General features: G+C 54.7%; 2 protein-coding genes across 23 annotated transcripts; one reads left to right on the top strand and one right to left on the bottom strand.

The window, feature by feature from the left end:
- Positions 1-591: 591 nt before the first annotated feature.
- Positions 592-13,719, bottom strand: LOC100353151 (ATP synthase mitochondrial F1 complex assembly factor 2). 3 transcript variants are annotated; one of them, XM_008253671.4, is made up of 8 exons: positions 13,419-13,684; positions 6,556-6,600; positions 6,183-6,328; positions 4,739-4,836; positions 4,056-4,136; positions 2,398-2,549; positions 1,957-2,072; positions 592-948 (listed from the first exon to the last, which is right to left on the bottom strand). In XM_008253671.4, exons 1-8 carry the CDS (start codon positions 13,528-13,530, stop codon positions 811-813), a joined length of 888 nt encoding a protein of 295 aa, XP_008251893.3. In that variant the 5' UTR covers positions 13,531-13,684; the 3' UTR covers positions 592-810. The 3 variants fall into 3 exon arrangements, with proteins under 3 accessions (XP_008251893.3, XP_002724341.3, XP_069917865.1); XM_002724295.5 differs by having other exon boundaries at positions 2,437-2,549; positions 13,419-13,554; XM_070061764.1 differs by lacking the exon at positions 2,398-2,549 and having other exon boundaries at positions 13,419-13,719.
- On the top strand, positions 12,464-23,920 carry LOC138846337 (glucose-induced degradation protein 4 homolog). Of its 20 annotated transcripts, none has more exons than XR_011383824.1 (4): positions 12,464-12,602; positions 15,972-16,031; positions 17,215-18,595; positions 23,176-23,920. XR_011383824.1 is itself a non-coding variant. In XM_070061765.1 (3 exons), the coding sequence occupies exons 1-3, from the start codon at positions 14,103-14,105 to the stop codon at positions 23,221-23,223; spliced, it is 285 nt and encodes a 94-aa protein (XP_069917866.1). In that variant the 5' UTR covers positions 13,912-14,102; the 3' UTR covers positions 23,224-23,247. The 20 variants fall into 20 exon arrangements, 1 of the variants encoding a protein (XP_069917866.1); XR_011383818.1 differs by having other exon boundaries at positions 12,467-12,602; positions 16,662-18,595; XR_011383821.1 differs by lacking the exon at positions 12,464-12,602 and adding an exon at positions 13,745-13,891.
- The last annotated feature ends 756 nt before the right edge of the window (positions 23,921-24,676 follow it).

Here is a 24,676-nt window from a genome sequence, read left to right as displayed (position 1 = left end):
GGCTGCAGGTCGGGGGGCCGAGCCCGAGGCCCGTGGGTGCTGCGGAGCCAGGCCTGCAGGAGACGCTGCAGCTGCCCCCAGTGTTGGGTGCCGGGGCCAAGCCGCCCAGCTGGGCGCTGTGGCTCCTGTTCACCCCTGCAGGAGCGGGTGCCGCCGACCATGCTTCTCTCTGAGCGGGGGTGGGCAGAGTGGCCTATTTTACAACACCGACAGTGCCTTCCCCCCCGGGGTGTCCTGGGGTCCCAGGAGACAGCGCGTGGGAAGCAGGGATGAGCAGCTGGGAGGACATTCAGCCGGAGGAAGCCTGGGCTCGTCCCACTGCCTGTTCCCGGGGCCACGGAGGCTTCTGGGCTCCCGTGGGGAGGCTGAGCGCACACACCCACGCTCGGTGACCGTGCTGGCCCGCTGGGCTGTTTCCAGAGTGAGGGGTCGCTCTCTCCAGAACAGTAAGAAGCGAGCAGCTTGGCCCGAGGGGGCGCCCTTCCACAGGCGGCCTCGTCACAGCCAGGGACACACGCAGCCTGCAGCTCCCCTGCTGCTCCATCTCGGGACCCCGAGCTGCGGCGGGGGAGACCTGGGGGCACCACACACTGCCAGTGCAAAGGGCTATTTTAATAAAGTTAGGGTCGAGGGGAAGTCTCTCGCCCAGTCTCTCGGCCCCACCCCTCCGTCACCGCTGGCCAGCCCGCGGCACCCCGAGTCGGCTGCAGTCCTGGGGTGACTCGGGGAGGATGTGCAGGCCGGGCTGGGGGGATGGGGGCTGTGGCCGTGCAGCCTCTGTCCTGCCCCCCCGCCCCTGGACGCCCGGCCTCACTCCTGCAGGAGTTTGTGCTTGACCGTGGAGCTCTGGGAGCAGAGGTGGATGAAGAGGGTGCCGGCGGCCGTGCGGGCTCGCAGCTCCTGCAGCTCGTAGTCGTGGGCCCACTCCACGTTGCCCCACTTCTGGATCTGAGGAGGAGGAGAGCAGCCGCTGACGGGCGCCTGGCCGGGTCCATCACGTGGGAGACCGGCGTGGCTGAGGGGCGCTGGGGGAGGACCCCCCCGTCACCCACTCCTGTGGATGGCCGGAGCAGGCGACCCTCCCTGTGTGGTCTAGGAACTGCGTGTAGGCCCGGGCCGGCGGTGGCTGCCCACGGCTGGGCGGGCTGGGCACCCACACCACCCATGGATCTCCTGGGAGGGCACCCAGCCCGCCTGCAGCCCCTGCTCCCAGGACCCCGGCGTGGAGTGGCCTGTGACTGAGCGCTCCTCGGACACACGACGTGGCCGTCTGAACATCTCTGACTCCAAACTGGCCTGTGGGCTCATCCCTGGCCAGGGCCCGGCAGGCCAGGCCGGCTGCTGCCCCCGCTCGCCCAGGGACCTGGACTCTGCCACACCACACGAGCTGGCTCCCCCAGCCACTCCCCTCCCCATTCCTGTGCGGTGGGTCCTGGCATCCAGAGTACCCAGCATGCTCCGCCAGGCGCAGGCAGTGCCTGTCCCCGAGGCTCTCCTGAGCGGCCGGGGGAGGGGTGCACGGTACAGGAAGGCATTTCTCTGTCTAGTCCTCAGGGCAGCCGAGGTTGGAGGCACGGCTGCAAGACGGCAACCCCGAGCCCGCGAACGCAGCAGCCCCTGCCGGGAAGAGACTCGGGGTGGGCAGGCTTGGCCAAAGCAGGGGCTGAGTCAGGCCTGGATGGCGTGGTGATCACCCACAGGCAGCCAGCAGCCCTCCAACCCGCTCCCACAGGTCCAAGAGGGACAGCCTTGTGACTCAGGGGCCCCCTGTGTAGAATGGGCACCCGCACAGCCCCCAGCTGGCCGGGCTGTGCACAAGAGGAGGTGGGGGCACTTCCTGTGCCTGCCAGTGCCTCTGACGGGCCTTATTCTGGTGGCTGGACTTACTCGACGGCAACACAGGCCAGGGTTAGGTGAACGTGCGGTGCCCCTCCCCGCCGGGCCGCGGCCCCTCACCTGGTACTCCTCCTCCAGGCGCGACAGCAGCACGGCCTGCTCCACCGTCAGGTGCAGGTCGGTCAGGCCCAAGGTCAGCACCATGGACTTGAGCTGGGTCACCACGAACTCGATCCCTGCGGGGCCGCGAGCGGAGTCAGGCCCACGCCCTCAGGCAGCCCCTGCACCCCTGAGCAGGGAAAGGGAGGGGGAGAGTGTGCTGCACCCTTGGGGTCCGCGCCCTCTTCCCTGGCGTCCTCCTCCACCCAGCCTGGCCAACTAGAGCAGCCCCGCCCCACAGCCCCGCAGCGGGTTCCCAAAGGGCTTGTAACTGCAGACATCGGCTGGAGAGCCAAGCCCCGCTTTCTTGCTAGGAGGCGCGGAGCTGTGTGGACGGCCAGCTCCCAGACATTCCCCCCACCCGGGCCCCACCCCTCACTCGGGGTGCCGAGTGTGTGTCACCCGCCCACAGGAAGCTGCGCACGCGCTCTCCGGGCACACCTTGGAGGGCCCACATGTTGTAGGACGCCAGGTGGTTGGCCAGCACCTCGTGAGTCCTGGCGGGGATGCTGGGTCCCATGATACTGGTGGAGGAGCCGATCTCCACGCCGTACCTGCAAGGAGAAGGCTTAAAGCCTGCCCGAGACCTGTGTGGAGTTTCTGTCTCCTGACTCTGGCCTGGCTCAGCCTTGGCTGTTGCAGGCATTTGGGGAGTGAACCAGCAGTGAGACCCTTTTTATCTTGTCTTGCTACATTTCAAATAAATAATTTTTAAAAATACATCAAATTAATTTTTTTTAAATACAGCATGGGATACTTGTTTTTCAAATATTTTAAAAGCCTTTTAGGGTGGCCGGCACCGCGGCTCACTAGGCTAATCCTCCACCTGGCGGCGCCGGCACACCGGGTTCTAGTCCCGGTCGGGGTGCCGGATTCTGTCCTGGTTGCCCCTCTTCCAGGCCAGCTCTCTGCTGTGGCCAGGGAGTGCAGTGGAGGATGGCCCAAGTGCTTGGGCCCTGCACCCCATGGGAGACCAGGAGAAGCACCTGGCTCCTGCCTTCGGATCAGTGCAGTGCGCCTGCCACAGCAGCCGTTGGAAGGTGAACCAACGGCAAAGGAAGACCTTTCTCTCTGTCTCTCTCTCTCTCACTATCCACTCTGCCTGTCAAAAAAAAAAAAAAAAAAAAAAAGCCTTTTAGGGTGGCCAGAGCCGTGGCATAGTGGGTAAAGCCGCCGCTTGCAGTGCTGGCATCCCATGTGGGCACCAGTTCGAGTCCTGGCTGCTCCACCTCTGATCCAGCTCTCTGCTGTGGCCTGGGAAAGCAGTAGAAGATGGCCCAAGCGCTTGGGCCTCTGCACCCGCATGGGAGACCCAGAAGAAGCTCCTGGCTCCGGGCTTCAGATCGGCACAGCTCTAGCCATCATGGCCATTTGTAGAGTGAACCAGAAGATGGAAGACCTCTCTCTCTCTCTCTCTGCCTCTTCACTCCACCTTTCAAATAAATAAATCTTTAAAAGAAAAAAAAAAAAAAAGCTCTTCCCATTAAGGAAGACGCTGGGTATCAGCAACTCCTTGAACCCTGCGCCCACGGACGTGACCCGTGACGCATGAGCAGCGCCCGACCCTCTCCATGTGCGTGTGTCCTACGCGCTGTTCCACCACTCTGCCTGACACTGCAGTCGTGGTGATGAAGAGAAGAATGAAAAGTGTCCCCCAAATCTGCGCATTAAGTGTGGGCTCGGCACTGAACGCACCCACTCCTGGGGTCCTCCCCACACCACCGGCCCCACTCGCAGACGAGGAAACTGAAGCTGGACGGACTCAGTGGCCCAGAGGCACACGGCTCCCGCTCACGGTCACGGAGCTGGCGCGCAGACCGGCACCGCTGCCCTGCTCCTGCCCCTCCCGGAGGGCGCCGGACTGGCCCTGCGCCTGCTGCGGGCTCGCTGAACGTGTCTCCCAAGGGACCGCTGTTCTGCAAGGCGGGCGGTCTCGGAACGCCCGAGGGGAGCCGGGCCCCAAGGGCGCCCTGAGCTCCGAACGCTCGGGGCGCTGGCGGTGTGGTACCAGCCATGCCTCCACGGCCTGCCCGGGCCTGCCGGTCTGTGCCACCTCTTACCTGTTCTCAGCCCACTCTATAACTGGATCCCATTCATTCTTTTGGAGCTCCACCAAGGTCTCGGGCTCTTCCACCCTGTAGCTAATTCATGGCAAAAACCACCTTCATTAATGGAAAAGTACAATTCTTTCATTCGGTGACCGCAAAGGACCACAAAGGGGGAGGGCACAGGCTGCTCCGCCCTGGCCCCGCCCCCCAGCCCTGCAAGGCTCTCCCCTAAAGTGGCAGTCCTGGGGCCAGCGGCAGCGGCAGCACCTGGGAGCCCGTGAGAAATGCATGTTCCCAGGCCACACACCCCACCCCACCCATCTACAGAAACCGGACCCTCTGGGGCGAGAGCCACAGCACGCAGGCTGAGCCCCGGCCCGGTCGCTGCCGCCTTCCCAGAGACGCACACGAATGGCCCGTTGCCTTCTCAGGAGCCCGCCCCCCTCTCGGTGTGGACACACAGTCCTCAAGGCCAGGCTGTGGCCCTCGCGCTGACCGAGAGACACGGAGACCCAGCTGGCTAAGGGGGAGCCGGGCTGCAGGGGTGTCACGGGACCGCAACCCAGGTGGGCGCCGTGGAAAGCCATGGTCTCGCGCAAGGGAGAGGAGGAGAGAGGCCGTGCGTGTGCAGAACAGCGGGCCCCTCCCCACCCACCAGGGCCCCCGGGACCTGCTACCGCCAGGGCGTCACTTACCAGATGGTGTCAGTGTCCAGAAACTTGATGGCCGCTCGGATCAGCTGGTCCTTGCTCCGCTGGGTCGGGTTGTCCAAGGACGTGTTGCACAGGGTGGTCTGCGGGAAGAGGTGGGTGAGGGGAGGGGTCGGCCGTCAGCACCGGCTGGGCTCGGCCGAAAGCCGGGTGCAGGGCAGCAGGGCGGGGAGCCCTGGAATGGCGGGGACTGTGCTCCCGTGTGCCGGGGCAGCTGTGGGATGCTCGCAGCAGCGCGGTGGGCCTCCCCGAGGTCTCGGGATTCATTGATTTACAGAACGAGAGAAGTGACAGCGGGAGAGATCCTCCACCCGCTAGTTCACCCCCAGATGAAAGACTGCTCTCTGTGTCTGTCCCTCTCTCTGTAGCTCTGACTTTTAAAATAAATAAAAATTTAAAAACAAAGTACCTATCTAATTTAATCCCCATGACAAAGCTCTGGAGTAGGTACAATTATCATACCCATTTCACAGATGTAAGAGACTGAGGCCCGGGGCGGTCAGACACAGTGAATAAGACCCGCAGGCAGGAACGGGACACAGATCTGACAGAACGGCTTTTCCAGCGGGCGCCCTTAGCACACAGGCAGCGGGGATGCTGACATCCAGGCCGCACCCACACTGGTTCTGCAGATCTGCCTGGACAGTAAGAGGTTGCTCAGTGCTCTGTCTGCGGCCCTGGTCGCCCCCGGCTCATCTGCTGGCCAAGGAGCAGGCTGGCCCCTCAACAGGACGCCCTCCGGGTTGGTAGGCCAGGGTGGGAGCACCATCCTCAGGCGGGGTGCCCCCTGCGCTGACCATAGCTCCCTGAGGTGGGTGCTCTTCACCCACCTTTTAGAGGCGGGGGGCCCAGGGCCGAGCAAGCGGCAGCCCCTTCCCCAGGGTCACCGTCAGGGAGCCCCTTGCCCAGGGTCACCGTCAGGCAGCTGCGGGCTGGACCTGGGGGCCTCAAGCAGCCCCCTCGGTGGGCACGGGTGGGGCTGGCACTATGGGAGCCTTCCTGCCCCTGCTGCCTTTAGCCAGGATTTACTGAGTGCCAATGAGGCTTCCCGCCAGGGGCTGGCTGTCGCTGGTTAAGAGTGCAAGGGACGTGGCCCCTGCCCTTCTTTCGCTCATCGGGCAGCAGGGGAGACAGACAGGACCTGTGCAGACGCCAAAAAAAAAAAAAAAAAAAAAGCAACAGCGACAACCCGGATGCAGGACGAGCCGCCGTGACAGAGAAGAGGGCCGGGCAGCCGGCAGAGGTGACGAATGTCCGAATGTCCTCAGACCAGAGCTGGCCATGCGAGGGGCCACGCAAGGGACTGCGGTGGCTAGGCCGCTGAGGAGAGAGCCTGGTGAGACGTGCGGCTGTCCTGGGCAGGCCGGAGCCCTCCCACCCCCACCCCCGGACCCTGCCAGGACGTGGAAGGGAGCCCCGGGCTTGTTACCAGGTGCATGGTGTAGGACTTGATGGTGTCCTGCTGGGACTCCCACTCGGTGGCCACGGCAATGGCCAGGGCCTCGCTGGGCACAGTGAAGAGCTTGGCCTGGGGCGTCTTCAGCTTCCTGTGGTCCAGGTTTATCTCAAAGCCACCTCGGGACAGCAAATGAAGGCCTCTCAGGGGTCGTCACGGGGCAGCGGGGGCCGAGCCTGTATTTGGCCGGAGTCCCTTTACGGAAACGCGTAGGGACGAAAGCGCAAAGGACAATCCCGCCACTGAAGTGGCAGCGGATAAAGAAAAAAATAAAACAAGCAAGCAAACAAGCAAGCAAAGGAGCCCGCGCTGCTGGCCGTCCACGCTCAAGAGCTCAGACACTCACCTTCGCCCTGGCTGATGCTCACATTCTGGTAAAACCTCTTCCTCTCTGTAAGAGACGATTGCTTCATTAAGGCAGTTGAAACCACACTGCCGCGGCTCTGGGGGCCCCCGCCCTGTGTGTGCAGACGGCTCGCTAGCGTGGATGGATTTTGGGCCACCCCCACGGCCGCCCACGCCCCGCACACATCCCAGACTGGGTGAAAGTCATAGACCCATTTCGGGCAAGACTCTGGGCCTCTCAGGAGAAGCCAGTGTGTGCGTGTGCAGTGCACGTGTGTGTGTGCACGCGTGTGTGGTGTGTGGGCAGGAGGTAGAGCTCCCAGGAGCGCCTCCCACCCCCTCTCTCCAATTAATTAACCTAATTAACCGGCTTGCACATCTATTCAGCAGGAACTCCAAACCTTTGCTTTAAGAAGGGGAAGAAAAAAAATCAGTGTTCATCATTTTCTTTTGAAAACAACTTGAATAATATCTTGGACGATGCTGTAAACACATACTTCTTTACCCTGCAAGGATTAAAACCTAAGGCCTGGCCCCGGCGCTGTGGCGTAGCAGGTAAAGCCACTGCCTGCAGTGCTGGCATCCCATATGGGCACTGGTTCAAGTCCCGGCTGCTCCACTTCTGGTCCAGCTCTCTGCTATGGCCTGGGAAAGCAGTGGAAGATGGCCCAAGATGAACCCCTGCACCTGCGTGGGAGACCTGGAGGAAGCTCCTGGCTCCTGGCTTCAGATCAGCTCAGCTCTGGCTGTTGTGGCCATTTAGGGAGTGAACCAGCGGATGGAAGATGTCTGTCTTTTTGTCTCTCCCTCTCTGTAACTCTGTCTTTCAAATAAATAAATAAATAAATCTTTACAGAAAATGGCAATGTAGTGTGTGGAGGAAAAGGAGATCCCTTAGTTTGCTCTCAAGCTTTAAAAAGGGCAATGTTAAGTTAAACTCATCCAAACAGACTCTGAAGATTCAAAGGCCCTGCCGTGTGCATCCTGGGCCCAGGACGATGGGCAGAGGGCGTGGGTTTCTCGCCAGACACAGGGTTCCCATGTTTCCACGCCACACCGGTGTCACTCCTGTTAAAGACAGGAAGCCGGGGTGGGTGTTTGGTGGGCACTTGAACGTCACACAGGACGGCGGCATCCACGTCAGGGTGCCTGGGTCACGAGTCCCGGCTCCCTGCCTCAGTGCAGCCTGGGAGGCAGGAGGCGATGGCCCAAGCGGCTGGGTCCCTGCACCCACGGGGGAGACCCGGCCTGCGTCCCAGGCTGCTGGCTTCAGCCCGGCACGGCCATGCATGCTGCAGGCAGTGCAGACTGGGGGGGCAGCAGACGGGGGTCTCTGTCTCTCTGCTTTCCCGTAGAGTAAGGACGGGGACCCCGTGTCCCCAACCAACTAAGCAGCTTCCTGCTAATGGCCTGGAAACCTAGCAGCCGCCAGTGTCCAGGCTGGCCTTCTGTTTGGACCGGCCCAAAGTCTCAGGAACTACAACTCCCACAGTGCACCAGGAAGAGGAAGTGCCGGTCTCAGCGCAGCCCCAGCGCCTTTATCCTTTAAAACAGTGCCATCTGGTGGCCGCCTCTGTTGTCTGCACCCCTAGGGGCAGCTGTATTTCTAGGTAGCAAAATCTCCAGGCGAGATAACATAAAGAACCCTTAACAAATCCACAATAGAAAGACAACCCAATTAAAAAATGGAAGAGGGATTTTAAAATAGACATTTTTCTCAAAGAAAATATACACGTGGCCGAGAAGCACGTGCAAACACACGTGAGGTCATTCACAAGTAGGGAGATGCAAACCAAGACCACAGGTGGAGATCCCGCCTCACGCCCTGTCCCATAGCTGTTGTCAAAAAGACCTGGGCAGCTGTTTAGTGTACAGGCTGAGACACCACGTCCCCCGTCAGAGTGCCCCGATTTGACACCTGATTCGTTCCCGACTCCAGCTTAGTGCAGACCCCGGGAAGCAGGGGTGATGGCTCACGCAACTGCGTTCCCACCACCAGCTCTGGGCTTTCTGCTTTTTAAAGATTTTTATTTATTTGAAAGGCAGGGTTGCAGAGAGGCAGAGGGAGAGAGAGGTCTTCCATCCGCTGGTTCACTCCACAAATGGCTACAACAGCCGGAGCTGCACCCATCCAAAGCCAGGAGCCAGGAGCTTCCTCCGGGTCTCCCATGTGGGTGCAGGGGCCCAAGCCCTTAGGCCATCCTCTACTGCTTTCCCAGGTCATAGCAGAGAGCTGGATGGGAAGAGGAGCAGCTGGGACTAGAACCGGCACCCATATAGGATGGTGGTGCGGCAGGTGGAGGATTAACCTACAGCACCACATCGCCAGCCCCGAATAAACATTTTAAAAATAGCAGTAACTGTTGGCAAGGATGTGGAGCAATCAATCCCCACGTATTGCTGCCGGGGCCTGTGACCCAGCGCAGCCCCCGTCGGGAGAAAGTTAATGTCACCATCTGACCCGGCAGTTCCAGGGCCCACAGAAAACCTGCACGCACAGGGCGGGTGCCTGGCACGGCAGCGTAGATGGCTGCTGGCACACCCACACCCTGGATCAGAGCTGCCCATTCGAGCCCCAGCTACTCTGCTTCCAATCCAGCTTCCCGCCAGTGTGCTGGAGGCGGAGGCTCATGGCTCAGGAGTTTGCTTCCTTGTCACTCCTGTGGAGAGACTGGGGTGGAGTCCCTGGGCTCCTGGGCTCAGCCCTGGCCGTTGTGGGCCTTTGGTGAGTGGGAGACCTCTGTCTGTCTCTGCCTTTCAGACAGAATGAAAATACAATTTTTTGAAAAGTGTACACAAATGTCAACAGCAAAATTATTCATAATAGGCAAAAAGTAGAACCAATCCAAATGCCTTATCAGTGAATGAACGGATAAAATGAAATACAGTCCATGTACACAGTGGAACATCAAGTGACAAAAAGTAATGGAGGCGTAGCAGATTAAAATGCCACCTGCAGTGCTAACATCCCACATGGGAACTGGTTCTAGTCCCGGCTGCTCCTCTTCCGATCCAGCTCTCTGCTATGACCTGGGAAGGCAGTAGAAGATGGCCCAAGGACTTGGGCCCCTGCACCCACGTGGGAGACCTGGAGGAAGCTCCTGGTTCCAGATCAGCACAGCTTCAGCCATTGCAGTCATCTGGGGAGTGAACCAGTTCGTGGAAGACCTCTCTTCTCTCTCTCCCTCTGTAACTCTGCCTTTCAAATCAATCAATCAATCTTTAAAGAACCAAAAGTACGAATACTTGATACGACCTTAAAGACGAAGGCAAAAAAGAGACAAGTGGGGGTCCCATCAAACTAAAAACCCTCTTACAGCAGTGCAACAGTCAATCAACAGAGCGAAGGCACAACCCACAGAACAGGAGAAAATATTCACAAACTCTGCCCCTGACGAGGGGGCACAAAGAAGCAATTTCAGCCCAAAAACAGCACCCAAAGGAGCCAGAGAGAGAGCAAGAGCTGTACACAGACACCCCTCGAAGGAGGACACACAGATGCCCAAAGGGACCCGAGCAAAGGCTCAGCACGGCGAATCGCCACGGGAGCGCAGAGCCAGCCCGGGGAGAGAGCGTCTCCCTTGTCAGGTGCAGGAGATAACGCACACCAGCTAGGAGGTGAGGGAGGGCACCCTCGGAGGCTGCGGGTGGGAATCTGCGCAGTCGCGGTGCAAGGCAACACAAAGGCTTCTCCAGAAACTACAGCTAGAACCACCACAGGTGGCCGGCGCCATGGCAGAGTGGGTGAGGCTGCTGCCCGCAGCGCCGGCATCCCATATGGGCACCAGATCAAGTCCTGCTGCTCCACTTCCCATCCAGCTCTCTGCTGTGGCCTGGGAAAGCAGTAGAAGATGGCCCAAGTGCTTGGGGCCCTGCACCCGCGAGGGAGACCTGGAGGAAGCTCCTGACTCCTGGCTTCAAATCGGCTCAGCTCAGCCACTGTGGCCAATTGGAGAGTGAACCAGAGAATGGAAGACCTGCCCTCTCTCTCTCTGCCTCTGCTTCTCTCTCTGTGTAACTGTGACATTCAAATAAATAAATACATCTTTAAAAAAAAAAAAGAAAGAAAGAAACTCAGCCTGCTGCAGGTTTACTGAATTTCTGTCCAGCCCTGCTGAGACCACATGGCTCTGTGTTCCTTACACGGCCTGTGGGCTGAAACCTTCCCAGCCCCGGGACTCCCATGGTAACCGATTTGAGTTCTCACGGCGTGTGCGATGCACTGACACATCATGTGGGACCCCGTCAGAGTGTACAATTTTTATATATCAGCTAAAAAGGTTTTACAAATAGATTTTTTAAAAAAATTATTTATTCATTTGAAAGTCAGAGTTACAGAGAGACAGGAGAGGCAGAGAGAGAGAGAGAGGTCTTCCATTCACTGATTCACTATCCCAGATGGCTGCAACGGCTGGAACTGTGCCGATCCAAAGCCAGGAGCCAGGAGCTTCTTCCAGGTCTCCCACATGGGTGCAGGGGCCCAAGGACTTGGGCCATCTTCCACTGCTTTCCCAGGTCACAGCACAGAGTTTTATGGGAAGAGGAGCAGCCGGGACTCGAACCAGCGCCCATATGGGATGCCAGCACTGCAGGCGTCAGCTTACTCGCTACGCCACAGCGCCGGCCCCCTACATAGGTTTTAAAAGACTACACTCTCTTTACCTGAAATGTCCAACGCAGAGCAATCTAGAAATGGAGACAGGGCAGTAGCGGTTGCCCGTGGCTGGAGGGTGGACAGGGTAAGGGGAGATGATAACTGCAGGGTAAGAGTTCCTTCTGGGGGTGACAGAAATGCTCCAAAATTGAGCGTGATGCAGAGTGCGCGATCGGAATGTACTAACACCCCCTGAATCTGACCGAAAGAGAATGACCTGCAGCGTAAGCGAATCAGCTCTCGATGAAGTGCTCAACTCTTTTTTTTTTTTTTTTGCCCCAGCCCAATGTATGAACACGCTATTTTCCAGACAGCTCTGACATGCAGGCCTGGGGCTGACAAACTTCCTGTCAAGACCACAAGGCAGGGCTGGTGCTGTGGGTATGGCGGGTTAAGCTGCCACCTGTGACTCGGGCATCCCAGATGGGCGCCGGTTCGAGTCCCAGCTGCCCCATTTCTGATCCAGCTCCCTGCTGTGGCCTGGGAAAGCAGTGGAAGATGGCCCAAGTGCTCTTGCGCTCTCTCTCTCTGTCTCTTTCCCTCTCCCCCCACCCCCGTAACTCTGCCTTTCAAATAAAAATGAATAAATAAAACAAGAACCACAAGGCACACGTTCCAGGCCTTGCAGGCCACGCGGTCTCTGCTGGGAACTCCCAACTGCCCGTTCGGTGAAAGCACCTGGAAATGACGGGTAAATGAAAGAGCACTGTCTCTGTGCCAATAAAACTTTATTTGTCATTTGCTCCAAAAAAAAAAAAAAAGAAAACAAGTAGCAGGCTAGCTTCCTGGTCTACGCATAACAAACCCTGCCTGGATTTCACAGCGCACCCTAGGAGGCTGCCGGGGCTGGGGTAGGGGGTGCCGGTACACACTTGGAGCAGCCGTGTGGCCCAGGCGACAGACAAGGCCCCACTGGGCATGCCCACGCAGCCAGGACACCTCCCACACGGGGCAGCATGGAGCCAGGCTGTCACATCAAGTCTCCCAGCGCCTCAGAGACCCTCTCCTAACCCCCCTGCCCTGGCCTCTGATGACCTCAGGGCCACACTGCAGTCTCCCCCGAGAACAACCGGCCTGGCGCGACTTCCCCCACGCTGAAGCTGAGAACTGGAGGAGCCTTCTAGAACGCAGACACGCACATGCGCACATGCACGCACACACATGAGCGCACGCACACAAACAGGCATGCACGCACGCACACACCCACACACACACGCACGCACACACACACACACACACGCGCGCGTGCACGCGGGGGCCTGGTCTCCGTGTCTCCTCGCCCCTTGCTGCGTTCCCTCATCCACGCGTGTTTTCTCTGCATCTGACTGCCGACCACGCACCGGGGACATCCGGGGGATCCGCACTCCAGAGGAAGCCGGCGGGTCCAAGGCCAAGTGAGCGGCCTCCATTTCAACCCTTTCCTTCTGCGCCCTTTGCTGGTGCTGGGCCCCACTGGGGACGCCCGTCCTTTTCTGCTAATGGCTCTTCCTGGCACACCTGCGGGCCCTGACCGGGGGGGGGGGGGGGGGGGGGGGGGGGGGAGACCGACACACACACGACACATCTCATTTGTATAACCAGGAGGCGGCGCTGTGGTGTAGTAGGTAAAGCCGCCGCCTGCAGTGCTGGCATCCCATATGGGCTACGGTTCGAGTCCCGGCTGCTCCACTTCTGATCCAGCTCTCTGCTGTGGCCTGGGAAAGCAGTGGAGGATGGCCCAAGTCCTTGTACCCGCGTGAGAGACCCGAAAAAGCTCCTGGCTCCTGACTTCGGATCGCCGCGGCGGGTTAGAGGTTCAGCTTGGTCACCTGGCTACACACACTCACCCCTGCTGCGCCCCCGGCCCAGGAAAACAGCGGAAAGAGACGGCCACTCCCGATGTCCCCCCGCCCCACCCCCAAACCCCGCTCCTGCGGGGAACCAGCGTCACCGCCTCCCACAGGCCTCCTCGAGTTGGGAGGGGTCGCCCACTTGTTCAGGACAGACGGCTAGACACGGCCAGGAAGCTGCAGCCTTGACCTCTGCCCTGTGACCTTGGCCAAGTCCTGACCCGCGACCCAAACCTGCCCCGTTTGAAACCTCGGCTGACCCTCGCTTCCCTTAGCAGACGCCTCGTGCTCCCATTAACCATGCGAGCCCGGTCCCGCCGCCCGGCCCTGCACGCCCAAAAGCTCGCTCTCAGCCCACCCCAGCCCGACGTGGCCCCTCACCTGTCGGCGGCGCGTAGGCCCGGGCCGGGGACCCCAGGGCTGGCCCCGGCCCCACGGGCCGAGTCAGGAGGCGGCGCCCCCGGTCCCGCAGCCGGAGGCAGCTCCTCCACATCGCGCCCCAAGGGCCTCGGGCGCACGCGGGGCGCGAGACCAAGCCGCGCTGTCCGGCTGTACGGAAACCTCTCACGCCTCCCCGGATCCCCTCAGCCGCCTCTGGACGCCGCCATCTTCCGCATGAGCCCTACGGCGCACCGTAGCCGCCGCGCGCCTCCTGCGCACACCGCCCCCGCCCCCGCCGGAGAACCTGCATCACAAACGCTCCTCGCCCCGCCCCTCCTCCGCGCCGCGCCTCCGGAATAAGACTACAATTCCCAGAAGTGCCCTCGCGCTGCCCGCCACGTGTTTTCTCTGCTCGCCAATGGGCGGAAGCGCCGCGTGAGCTTGCTCCCGCCCTCCCCGGCGCTCCGGAGCAGGTGGAGGGAAAGTAGAGTAGGGGTCTGAGCTCAGTACCGGGAGGCCCTGCTCGCAGGTCCAGGGTCGCGGGGGCGGCCGGAGTGCTCGGTGCGCAGCGAGCGGGCGCCCCCCCCTGCCCGTGCCCCGCGCGTGCGCGCTGTGCCCCTAACGGCCCGGCACCCGCGCGGCAACGGTGGCGGTTCCTCTCCCCTCCCCTGCCCCTTCCCCGCGATGCCGGTGCGCACCGAGTGCCCCCCGCCGGCCAGTGCGTCTGCCGCGTCCGCGGCCTCGCTCAACCCGCCGCCGCCCATCAACACCCAGCAGCCCGGCGTGGCCACCAGCCTGCTCTACAGCGGCTCCGAGTTCCGTGCCCACCAGAAGAGCAAGGGGAATTCGTACGACGTAGAGGTGGTGCTGCAGGACCCTCTGGCCGGGTCCTCCCGCCTGCTAAGACCCTGAGGGAGCCTCCCCGAGTCTCCCAGACCGAGACCCGCTGTCCAGGGTCCTCCTCTTGGGGCCCTCCTCCTGCTGGAGTTTGCTGCGGGCAGAGCAGGATCTCCCGGTGCAACCCACGACTGCTGGCTGCTCAGACCGGGCACTTTCCGCCCGGGTGCTGTCAGCATCTTATTAACTGCCATGCTCTTCCCCGCCCTCTCGAGCGGCTGTGAAACCCCCAAACTCTATGGAATTCAGGGAGAATCGCCCACAGGACGGGAGCTGCAGGTCAGAGCTGTGGGTGAGCGAGTGTGGCTCAGCTGTTCCAAACGCTTCCCCAGTGCCAAGGTCAGCAGATGACGGTATCTACAAGTGCTCTGGCAGGTTTCGCAGGGAACACCTTTGTCACCAGCACCAAGCCTGGAGGCACCTCGGCGTCCCTGCGGTGCTGGCATCCTCTGGCTGCCCGAGTTCATTGCTGCGTGGAGGCCTTGCCTTAGTGTCTGATTTATGGCGTTACCCGGAAGTAGTTGCCGTCTCAGACCTGATAAATGGCACAAAAACTTGTCCAGTTTCTCAGCCCGAGCCCTCGCGTGACGTGAAACATCTCAGCGTGTGCTCCAGGGAGCACGATGCTTTAATCCGAGGGTTTCCTGTGCCAGGAATCCCGCTCAGGATGACGCCACGGGTGTGGGTGTACTATGCGAGTTCAGCCACAAAGTAACCATGCCGGTCTCAGAGCCACATAAGAAGTCACTGGAGCTGTCACAGCACACCTCGAGGCGTGTGGAGCTGGTGTGGTTGCAGGCTGGCTCCTGGCGGGACCCACAGCGGGCCCGGTAATCTTCCACCTTCCCTCGCAGCCAACCCTGACATTCCCTGTCCCATCTGTCTCGGTCTCCGAGAATGGACCCTGCACACAGAGCCTCCAGCCACCGGGTAGCAAAAGCCCTTGCTCGCTCACTCACCACTTTGAAAGCCCTCCATCCCTAACCTAATGGCTCCAAGGGCAACAGGGTTGAGCAGGTCTCTTGGGGCGGGGGAGGCCAGCGTGGAAGAAGAGGAAATTGGCTGGTGGGTGGGCATCGGCTGGCGGCTGCCACCCTCAGAATCCACTGTGCCCCTCGCGCCTCTTCCTCCTGGGCTCCTGGCTCTTGTCATTAGAAACATGAGCGTGTGGACAGGGCGGGCACTCACAGGGTGGTCAGGGTGCTTGACTGGCATCTTAGTTTGTGGCTGGCACGTGCTGTGCCACGGGGGTTTGCTAAGAGGCTGCTTGGAGTCTTCTGCCCATTCGTGGGACGGTCACGCAGCACCGACGCGGAAATGGACTAGGGAGAGAAGTCAGCCGGGGTCAGGGGTGGCGGGCACCACGTGCACGGGTGGGGAGGGCTCGTGCCACAGCCTGCAGCCCAGCCAGAGGCCTGAGCGGTCAGTGAGCGGTCCAAGGTCCTCAGCTGCAGGGAGCTGACAGCGTTCTGGGACCAGCTGGCTTTGTCTACAGGCCACTTGGCGCATGTGTACAGGGGACTCCTGAGGGCCCCGGGGGCTGGTGGGGAGCCTTGGGCTCTGCCGCCTTCCCCAGCCTGGCCTGGCGGGATCTCGCAGCACCGCGGCGTGTCCCCCGCTGGATATGTTGTTCATCTGCGTGTCTTCTCTTTGCAGCACGTGGACACAGGGAACTCTTACCTTTGTGGCTACTTGAAGATTAAAGGCCTCACCGAGGTAAGCCCCTGTGCACTCCAACCAGAGCCCGGAAGGGTCCAACTCACCGCAGCCTCACAGGGAGAGGGGCAGGCTGTCCCCACCCGGGACCCGAGCAGAGCACGTGGTCGGTCGCCAAGCACCTGTGCTGCGTGGGGAGCGGGCAGCATTGTGGTCGTGGCACATCCTGTCGGAAGTCATTCAGAGGAAGCTGTGTAAATGATGTCCCGGTGTGACCCACGCTGTTGGTGTTGTTTTGAAGTCCTCCAGGAGCAGGTCGCCCTTAGTAAGGGAAGCCCCTGCAGTGCTGAGCATTAGTTAGGCTCCTCAGAGGAGGAGGGTGTGCCAGCCTTGGCCTTCCCCGGGGTCCAGCCTCACACAGCACGGAGACTTGTCCCTCCCCGGTGCAGATGGCGTGGCCTTGACAAGCGCTGGCTCCTCTGCACAGGCCCAGATATGGGCTTAGCGCAGCCAGCGCAGGGACATGTAGTGGAGAGGGCCCAGCGCGTTTCCAGGAGGCCCCGGCCATGTCAGGCCTCAGTTGCATACCTAGGGGCTCTAGGTCACATACCACCAGTGGAGCCATTGTGAATGGGCAGGGCCTGGGCTTCCAGCATAGTCAGGGTTGTGCAACCATTTTTTTTTTTTTAGGATTTATTTTATTTATTCGAAAGAGTTACAGAGAGAAGTAGAGACAAAGAGAGAGGTCTTCCATCTGCTGGTTCACTCCTCAAATGCCGCAACAGCCGGAGCTGTGCTGATCTGAAGCCAGGAGCTAGGAGCTTCCTCCAAGTCTCCCACGTGGATGCAGGGGCCCAACCACTTGGGCCATGGAATGACTTTTTTTTTAAAGATTTATTTATTTATTGGAAAGTCAGAGTTACAGAGAGAGAGGAGAGCCAGAGAGAGAGAGAGATCTTTCATCTGCTGGTTTACTCCCTAGTTGGCTGCAGTGGTCAGAGCTGTACCAATGCAAAGTCAGGGGCTTCATCAGTGTCTCCCACCTGGATGCAGGTGCCCAAAGACTTGGGCCATCTTCTACTGCCTTCCAAGGCCGTAGCAGAGAGCTGGATCAGAAGTGGAGCAGCTGGGTCTCTAACCGGCACCCATATGGGATGCTGGCGCTTAAGGCCAAGGCATTATCCCACTGAGCCACGGCGATGGCCCCCCTGAAGACTTTATGTATTTATTTATTTTTTGACAGGCAGTGTGGACAGTGAGAGAGAGAGAGAGAAAAAAAGGTCTTCCTTTTTGCCGTTGGTTCACCCTCCAATGGCCGCCGTGGCCAGAGCGCAGTGGCCGGTGCACAGCGCTGATCCGAAGGCAGGAGCAATGTGCTTCTCCTGGTCTCCCATGGGGTGCAGGGTCCAAGCATTTGGGCCATCCTCCACTGCACTCCCGGGCCACAGCAGAGAGCTGGCCTGGAAGAGGGGCAACCGGGACAGAATCCAGCACCCGAACCGGACAAGAACCCGAGAGGCTGGCACCACAGGCAGAGGATTAGCCTAGTGAGCCGCAGCACTGGCCCCCTGAAAGACTTTTTTAAAAGTATCCATCTGGACTTTGGACACAGTGCTTACCATAAATGCAAAGCGTACCAGGAAGGCTGAACATTCTACAGCCCTGAAGAAGACTAAAGTACCTCCCGTGCTCCATGAGGAGGTACTTTCACAACCAGACCAGGTTCAGGCTCAGCATCCAACCCTGACAGAAGTCACAGTTCAACCTTTTGATGTAGAACTTACCCTAACTCCAGAATCCGTTGTGGAGGGTGAACCACTCCCAACCATGCAGGAGACTTCAGGGCAGCTTCCAGGGCCACATAATGAAGTGGTCTGTCAGCCTCCAGTTTATTATGAGATGGTAGTTCCAAAACCAAGTCAAGATCAAACTCCGCATCCAATGTCACCCAGTGGCACAGCTGAACCTTCGAAGTTAGAGTCAACCATAACTCAGGTACCCACTACACAGGATGAACATTCTACAGCCTCCAAGTCTATATCTCCTCCTCCTTATCCAATGTACCCTGAGGTGACATTTTCACCTCCAGTCCAGATTCAGACTCAGTATACAAACCTGCCTCAAGTCACAGTCAAGCCTCTGGACCTGGAAATTACCCAAACTCCACAACGTACTACAGAGGCTACACCTTCTACTACCATGCAAATGACCCTAACTCAGTCTACAGAGCCACTAAAGGAGCTCATAACTCAGTCCCCAGGGGACAATGAGATGACAGTTCCAACAGCAGGTCAGCATCAAGCTCAGCACCCAACATCACCCAGTGTCATAGCTCAGCCTTCCAAGATGGAGCTTACCAGAACTCTGGTACCCACTGCAAAAGCTGGCCATTCTCCATCCCTGAAGAAGACTACAGATCTGCATCCAGGCCAGGTTCAGACTCAGCACTCAACCCTAACTGAAGTCACAGATCAACCCCTGAATGCGGCTGCCACCATAAATGTCTGTGAGCTCTGCACCTGCAAAGATGAGACACTTTCGTGCACTGGCCTCAGCCCAGTGCAGAAGCTTCACAGAGTTCCTGTACCAGAGCCCAACAGCTACAACGGCACCTTCAGCATATTGTAAGAATCTCCCTTCCTCATGGTTCCCTACAGCCTGCCTGTCTCAGCAGCTTTTCCCCAAGAGCCTCCTGAGCCCTCCTCAAGTCCCCACCTTATGTTGACTGTGTGTGTGTGTGTGTGTGTGTTTTGGCAGGCAGTTAGACAGAGAAAGAGAGAAAGGTCTTCCTTTTGCCATTGGTTCACCCCCCAAGTGGCCACTTTGCTTGTGAGCTTTCCTGATCCTCCTTCTCTTCTTCTCTCTGTCCCTTCTACAGTCTCATGTGATTGCCCTTACTCCTTTTCCTGATTCTTTATTTATTGACATTTGCCATATTATTACCTCATTGCTTTACTCCCACTCTTCAACACAGCCCTCATCCCAACATATTAGAGATGATACAACAGGTTTAAGGATAGATTCTGGAGCCAGGTTGCCTGGCTTTGAACACAGGTCTCCCAGTGATTAGCTTTGTGACTTTCGACAAGTTATTTAGCTTGGATTCCATCTCTTCATCTATAAAACTGGATTATGGCCGTGATCAGTTCACTAGACCGTTGTGTATTTAGATGAGTGGATGCATACAATACATCACTTCCAAGCATATGTGAATGTAAACTCGTAATAAATACCATTATTGCTGAGCCCCTCAGTTGTAGCCTGACCTTACCTTTGTTCCTCTATACATAGTAGCCATTTTGTGCCATTCCAGGGTGTCATAGGAACCACAGATAGAGCACAGTTATTCTAAAACTTTACCTGAGGTTTACAACATGGCCATTATTTGTAAAATCAAGAAAAAAAAAGGGGGGGGGAGTCTGTTTTAGGCAAAGATTTGTCTGATGGAATGATCAAGATTTAGACTGTCTGGCTACAAGAGATGGACTTAGGAAGCAATGAAAGATATGCAAACAAACTTGAATATTGGCTGAGGGGTTTCAAAGTTCATAATGAGATATGGAGTGTCATTAAAAGCTTGTGAGTAAGAGAAAGATGATTTAAAATGGGGGGTATTTTAATCTACTATTTTCTTTTTAAAGGTTTTTATTTATTTACTCGAGAAGCAGTGCAACAGAGAAAGAGGTCTCATTCGCTTATTCATTCTCTAAATGCATGCAATGGCAGAGAGTGGGGAGGCCAGTGCCGGGAGCACAGAACTCAAACCATGCATGTGTATACAAAGGCTGTTGATTTTTGTGCATTGATTTTATATCCTGCTACTTTGCCAAACTCTTCTATGAGTTCCAATAGTCTCTTAGTAGAGTTCTTTAGATCCCCTAAATAAAGAATCATATCATCTGCAAAGAGGGATAGTTTGAGTTCTTCCTTCCCAATTTGTGTCCCTTTAATTTCTTTTTCTTGTCTAATAGCTCTGGCTAAAACTTCCAGAACTATGTTGAATAGCAGTGGTGAGAGTGGGCATCCCTGTCTGGTACCAGATCTCAGTGGAAATGCTTCCAACTTTTCCCCATTCAATAGGATGTTGGCTGTGGGCTTTTCATAAATTGCTTTGATTGTATTGAGGAATGTTCCTTCCATACCCAGTTTGTTTAGAGTTTTCATCATGAAAGGGTGTTGAATTTTATCAAATGCCTTCTCGGCATCTATTGAGCTAATCATATGGTTTTTCTTCTGCAGTCTGTTAATGTGGTGTATCACATTGATTGTTTTGCACACATTGAACCATCCCTGCATACCAGGGATAAATCCCACTTGGTCTGGGTGGATGATCTTTCTGATGTGTTGGTGCATTCTATTGGCCAGAATTTTATTGAGGGTTTTTGCATCTATGTTCATCAGGGATATTGGTCTGTAATTCTCTTTCAATGCTGCATCTTTTTCTGGCTTAGGGATTAAGGTGATGCTGGCTTCATAGAAAGAATTTGGGAGGATTCCCTCTTTTTTGATTGTTCTGAATAGTTTGAAAAGATTTGGAGTTAGTTCTTCTTTAAATGTCTGGTAGAATTCAGCAGTGAATCCATCTGGTCCTGGGCTTTTCTTTGCTGGGAGGGCCTTTATTACTGTTTCAATTTCTGTCCCAGTTGTGGGTCTGTTTAGGTTTTCGATGTCTTCCCGGTTCAATTTAGGTAGGTTGCATGTGTCCAGGAATCTATCCATTTCTGATAGGTTTCCCTGTTTGCTGGCATACAATTCCTTGTAGTAATTTCTGATGATTCTTTTTATTTCTGTGGTGTCTGTTGTTACGTTTCCTTTTTCATCTCTGACTTTATTGATTTGGGTCCTTTTTTAGTTAGTTGGGCCAATGGGGTGTCAATTTTGTTTATTTTTTCAAAAACCAGCTCCTCGGTTGGCTGATTTTTTTTGTCATTTTTTTTTTTTACTCAATCGTATTGACTTCTTCTCTGATTTTAATTATTTCTCTTCTCCTACTAGATTTGGGTCTGGTTTACTACAGTTTTTCTAGATCCTTGAGGTGAATTGAAAGCTCATTTATTTGGTGCCTTCCATTTTCTTGATATAGGCACCTATTGCTATAAACTTTCCTCTTAACACTGCTTTTGCTGTATCCCATAAGTTTTGGTATGTTGTACTGTTTTCCTCATTTACTTCCAGGAAGTTTTTGATTTCTTCTATGACCCAGTGTTCATTCAGGAGCATGTTGTTCAATCCCCTTGTGTTTGCATATGCTCTAGGGATTCCTGAGTTGCTAATTTCCAACTTAGTTCCCTTATAGTCTGAGAAGCTACATCGTATGATTCTAATTCTTTTGAATTTGCTGAGACTTCCTTTAAGGCCTACTATGTGGTTGATCCTAGAGGAGGTTCCATGCACTGCTGAGAAGAATGTAAATTCTTTAAGTGTAGCATGAAAAGTTCGGTAAATATCTATTAGATCCATTTGGGCTATAGTGTTGTTTAAATCTACTGTCTCCTTGTTGATCTTCTGTCTGGTTGATCTGTCTATTTCTGAGAGTAGAGTATTGAAGTCCCCCAGTACTATTGTATTGGAGTCTAAGTCTCCCTTTAAGTCCCTTAACAAACCTTTTAAATAAACCGGTGCCTGCAATTAGGTGCATATACATTGATAATAGTTACATCTTCCTGTTGAATTGATCCCTTAATCATTATATAGTGCCCCTCTTTATCTCTCTTAACAGTTTTTGTGTTGAAGTTTATGTTGTCCGATATTAAGATGGCTACAGCTGCTCTTTTTTCATTTCTGTTGGCATGGTATATCTATTTCCAGCCTTTCACTTTCGGTCTGTGTGCATCTTTGTTGGAAAGATGTGTTTCTTGTAAGCAGCAAATAGATGGGTTTTGTTCCTTAACCCAATCAGCCAATCTGTGTCTTTTAACTGGACAGTTGAGGCCATTAACGTTCAATGTGACTATTGATAAGTAGTAACTTTGCCCTGCCATTTCCCAAAGATATTTTCTAATATATGCTTTGAACTTCCTGTGATCTTTTGCTGTGAGGTTTCCTTCCTTTACCTTCTTACATATTGATGACCGTGTTTCCGTGTTTCTGTGTGTAACACATCTTTAAGCACCTTTTGCAGGGCTGGACAAGTGGCAACAAATTCTTTCAATTTCTGTTTGCTATGAAAGGTCTTTATTTTACCTTCATTCACAAATGAGAGCTTTGTAGGATATAGTATTCTGGGCTGGCAGTTTTTCTCTCTTAGTACCTGGGCTATGTCTTGCCATTCCCTTCTAGCCTGTAGGGTTTCTGATGAGAAGTCTGCTGTAAGTCTGATTGGAGATCCTCTGAGAGTAATCTGACGTTTCTCTCTTGCACATTTTAGAATCTTTTCTTTATGTTTCACTGTGGTGAGTTTGATTACAACGTGTCGTGGTGAGGATCTCTTTTGGTCATGGTTACTGGGGGTTCTATGAGCTTCCTGTACTAGGATGTCTCTGTCCTTCTCCAAGCCCAGGAAGTCCTCTGCTAGTATCTCACTAAAAAGGCCTTCTAATCCTTTCTCCCTCTCCATTCCTTCAGGAATTCCTAGAACCCAAATGTTGGGATTTTTTTTTTTTACTAGTATCCTGTAGATTCCTAACAATATTTTTTAGATTTCTGATTTCCTCTTCTTTTCTTTGGTTTGACTGTATGCTTTCCTGTGTTCTGTCTTCTAAGCCCTGAGGTTGCTATTATGCATGTCCAAAATGGCATCTGTTCACTGTCTTGCTCGCCTTTGAGAGGTGAGCGGAGAGAGTGAAACTCCTGTCCGTACTGGTCCCTTTTATTATTTTCCTCTCTCCTGTAGTTAGCCTGGTGAACTTTCGCCTACGGGGCTTCAAGCCTCGTTCCCTCTAGGCTCCTTCTACTTTCCTGCCGGTTGTCTCAAGCTATTGAGGTTCGGTTCACTTCACGATCCAGCACTGGTGGGTAGATTCTGCTGCTGGTGTCCCGAGCTGTGGACTCCCACGCCCTCCACCGTGAATCACTAGTTCTGGAAGAGTTTCCTCTGCTGTTTCTTCCACAACTCTTCCTTGAACCTGCAGTATCTCCACTTTTATTAAACTGTCTCTTCCCGGACTATCAGTGTGCTCCCTTCCTATTCATCAAATGTAAATTTTATTATCCCCACTGACTATATAGGTAATAGCTAATCAAGGCAATGTTTTCCTTTTCCTAGAGATTTATCCTGCAACAAAATGGAGTCTATCGAAAGACGTGCATTTGAGTCACTCCCTTTTTTGCAGTCTATGTAAGTTGCAATTTCATCATATTTGGAATTTGAGTAAATCTTCCCTGTAAACCACCTTGCTGTTCACCTTGAAATAGGGTGAAGCTTCTACTTTACATTTGTAGTAGAAGGTTACTAAAATTCTGTAACAGGTCCTTTTCATCTCTAGCACAGATGCTATCAGATACAAAGGTCAGAGTGAATCCCACAGAGCAGGGCTTCTCAACCAACTCAATTTTGTATTCAGGTAACATTTTGCAGCCCTGCACATGCTGCTGGCACCTAGTGGGCCAAGGCCAGCCTGCTGTTAAGCCACCTACTATATACAGGACAAACCTCCACAAGAAAGGCATTATCGAGCCCAAAATGTCAATAGCATTCAAGTTGTGAAACTCTGTTCCAGAGAAGTAAAGATCACGCAGTACAAGTATGTCATGTAATATGAAAATGATATGATGAAATTTAATGTAAAAGTGCAAGTATAATTTAGAAGCCAAATCTTCCAGTACAAGTAAATTCTTTAGTGTGTAGATAAAATGTGGAAGTGTTGTTTCATCTATAAAAATTAGAATCCCTCCTGAAAGAGGAGTATTCTTCAAATATATCCTTTTTTCTTCTTCATTCTCTTTGACTTCTGTCTTTTTTTGTAGAAATCTTGGTTGCAATTTACTGACAGAACTGAGCTTTGGGACATTTCAGGTGTGGCATGGAATGCAGTTTTTGCACAATGTGTAAGTGAAATAGATGATGAATACATATTTAAAAACCATTTGTGTATAAAAATGGTATATAGTTATGCTTATCTGGGTATTAAGTCCTGTATATAAACTCTGCAAAGAAGGTCTTCATTTCAATTTTTTTTTTCAAAAATCTAACACAAAGTACTCTGGGAGAAAAAGGTTCTGGTGCTTTCTCAGGGTTACCTGCTTTTAAATCATAATGCAAAAATAATTCCTGGGACCCAGCCAAAGGGCATGTCTCTCCCCATCACCCAGATCATGAGCTTTTTCCAAAATGTATTTAGCTCTCAATTTATAAATTATCTGTGGATACTAAGAACCTTTATACTTTAGTATAAAAAAAAATAAGAAAATACACTGCTCTAACATAATCCCACATGTTCTGTCCTGACTAAACTGCAACAGAAAGTGAGTTTTATTCCCTTTCAGCTCAATAATTCTGTGATGTTCAATGGCCAGAGGGAATTTTAGATTCAAGATAAAGATTCTCCACTCAACTTGATGTTGAAAGACTATCCACCTGTTCTGTAGTTCAGAATCCCAGTCATAACCATTCTGGTTATGAGGGAAGGTTTTAGGATGTGTGGAGGATGGACCAACAGTGCCTGCAGATCTTGGGGAAGAATACTGAAAGTCTGTTTTTCCTACACCCATACACTGGGGAGCTGGTTCCTGAGGCTCCTACACCAAGTGGTTTTGGTAGAATCAGT

The sequence above is a fragment of the Oryctolagus cuniculus genome, chromosome 17, assembly GCF_964237555.1.
Source record: "Oryctolagus cuniculus chromosome 17, mOryCun1.1, whole genome shotgun sequence".
NCBI classification, from domain to species: Eukaryota; Metazoa; Chordata; class Mammalia; order Lagomorpha; family Leporidae; genus Oryctolagus; species Oryctolagus cuniculus.
This window is presented reverse-complemented; position numbering and strand designations above follow the sequence as displayed.

What these genes read in the sequence shown, in the direction of transcription:
- LOC100353151 (XM_008253671.4), bottom strand. Translation starts at nt 13,530, where the DNA reads ATGTGGAGGAGCTGCCTCCGGCTGCGGGACCGGGGGCGCCGCCTCCTG. An exon ending in GGCCTACGCGCCGCCGACAG is followed by an intron (nt 6,601 to 13,418) that starts GTGAGGGGCCAC and finishes CGTCTCTTACAG; the next exon opens with AGAGGAAGAGGTTTTACCAG. An exon ending in AGTCCTACACCATGCACCTG is followed by an intron (nt 4,837 to 6,182) that starts GTAACAAGCCCG and finishes CTCTTCCCGCAG; the next exon opens with ACCACCCTGTGCAACACGTC.
- LOC138846337 (XM_070061765.1), top strand. Translation starts at nt 14,103, where the DNA reads ATGCCGGTGCGCACCGAGTGCCCCCCGCCGGCCAGTGCGTCTGCCGCG. An exon ending in GGAATTCGTACGACGTAGAG is followed by an intron (nt 14,280 to 15,971) that starts GTGGTGCTGCAG and finishes TTCTCTTTGCAG; the next exon opens with CACGTGGACACAGGGAACTC. An exon ending in AGATTAAAGGCCTCACCGAG is followed by an intron (nt 16,032 to 23,175) that starts GTAAGCCCCTGT and finishes TCCTTTTCCTAG; the next exon opens with AGATTTATCCTGCAACAAAA.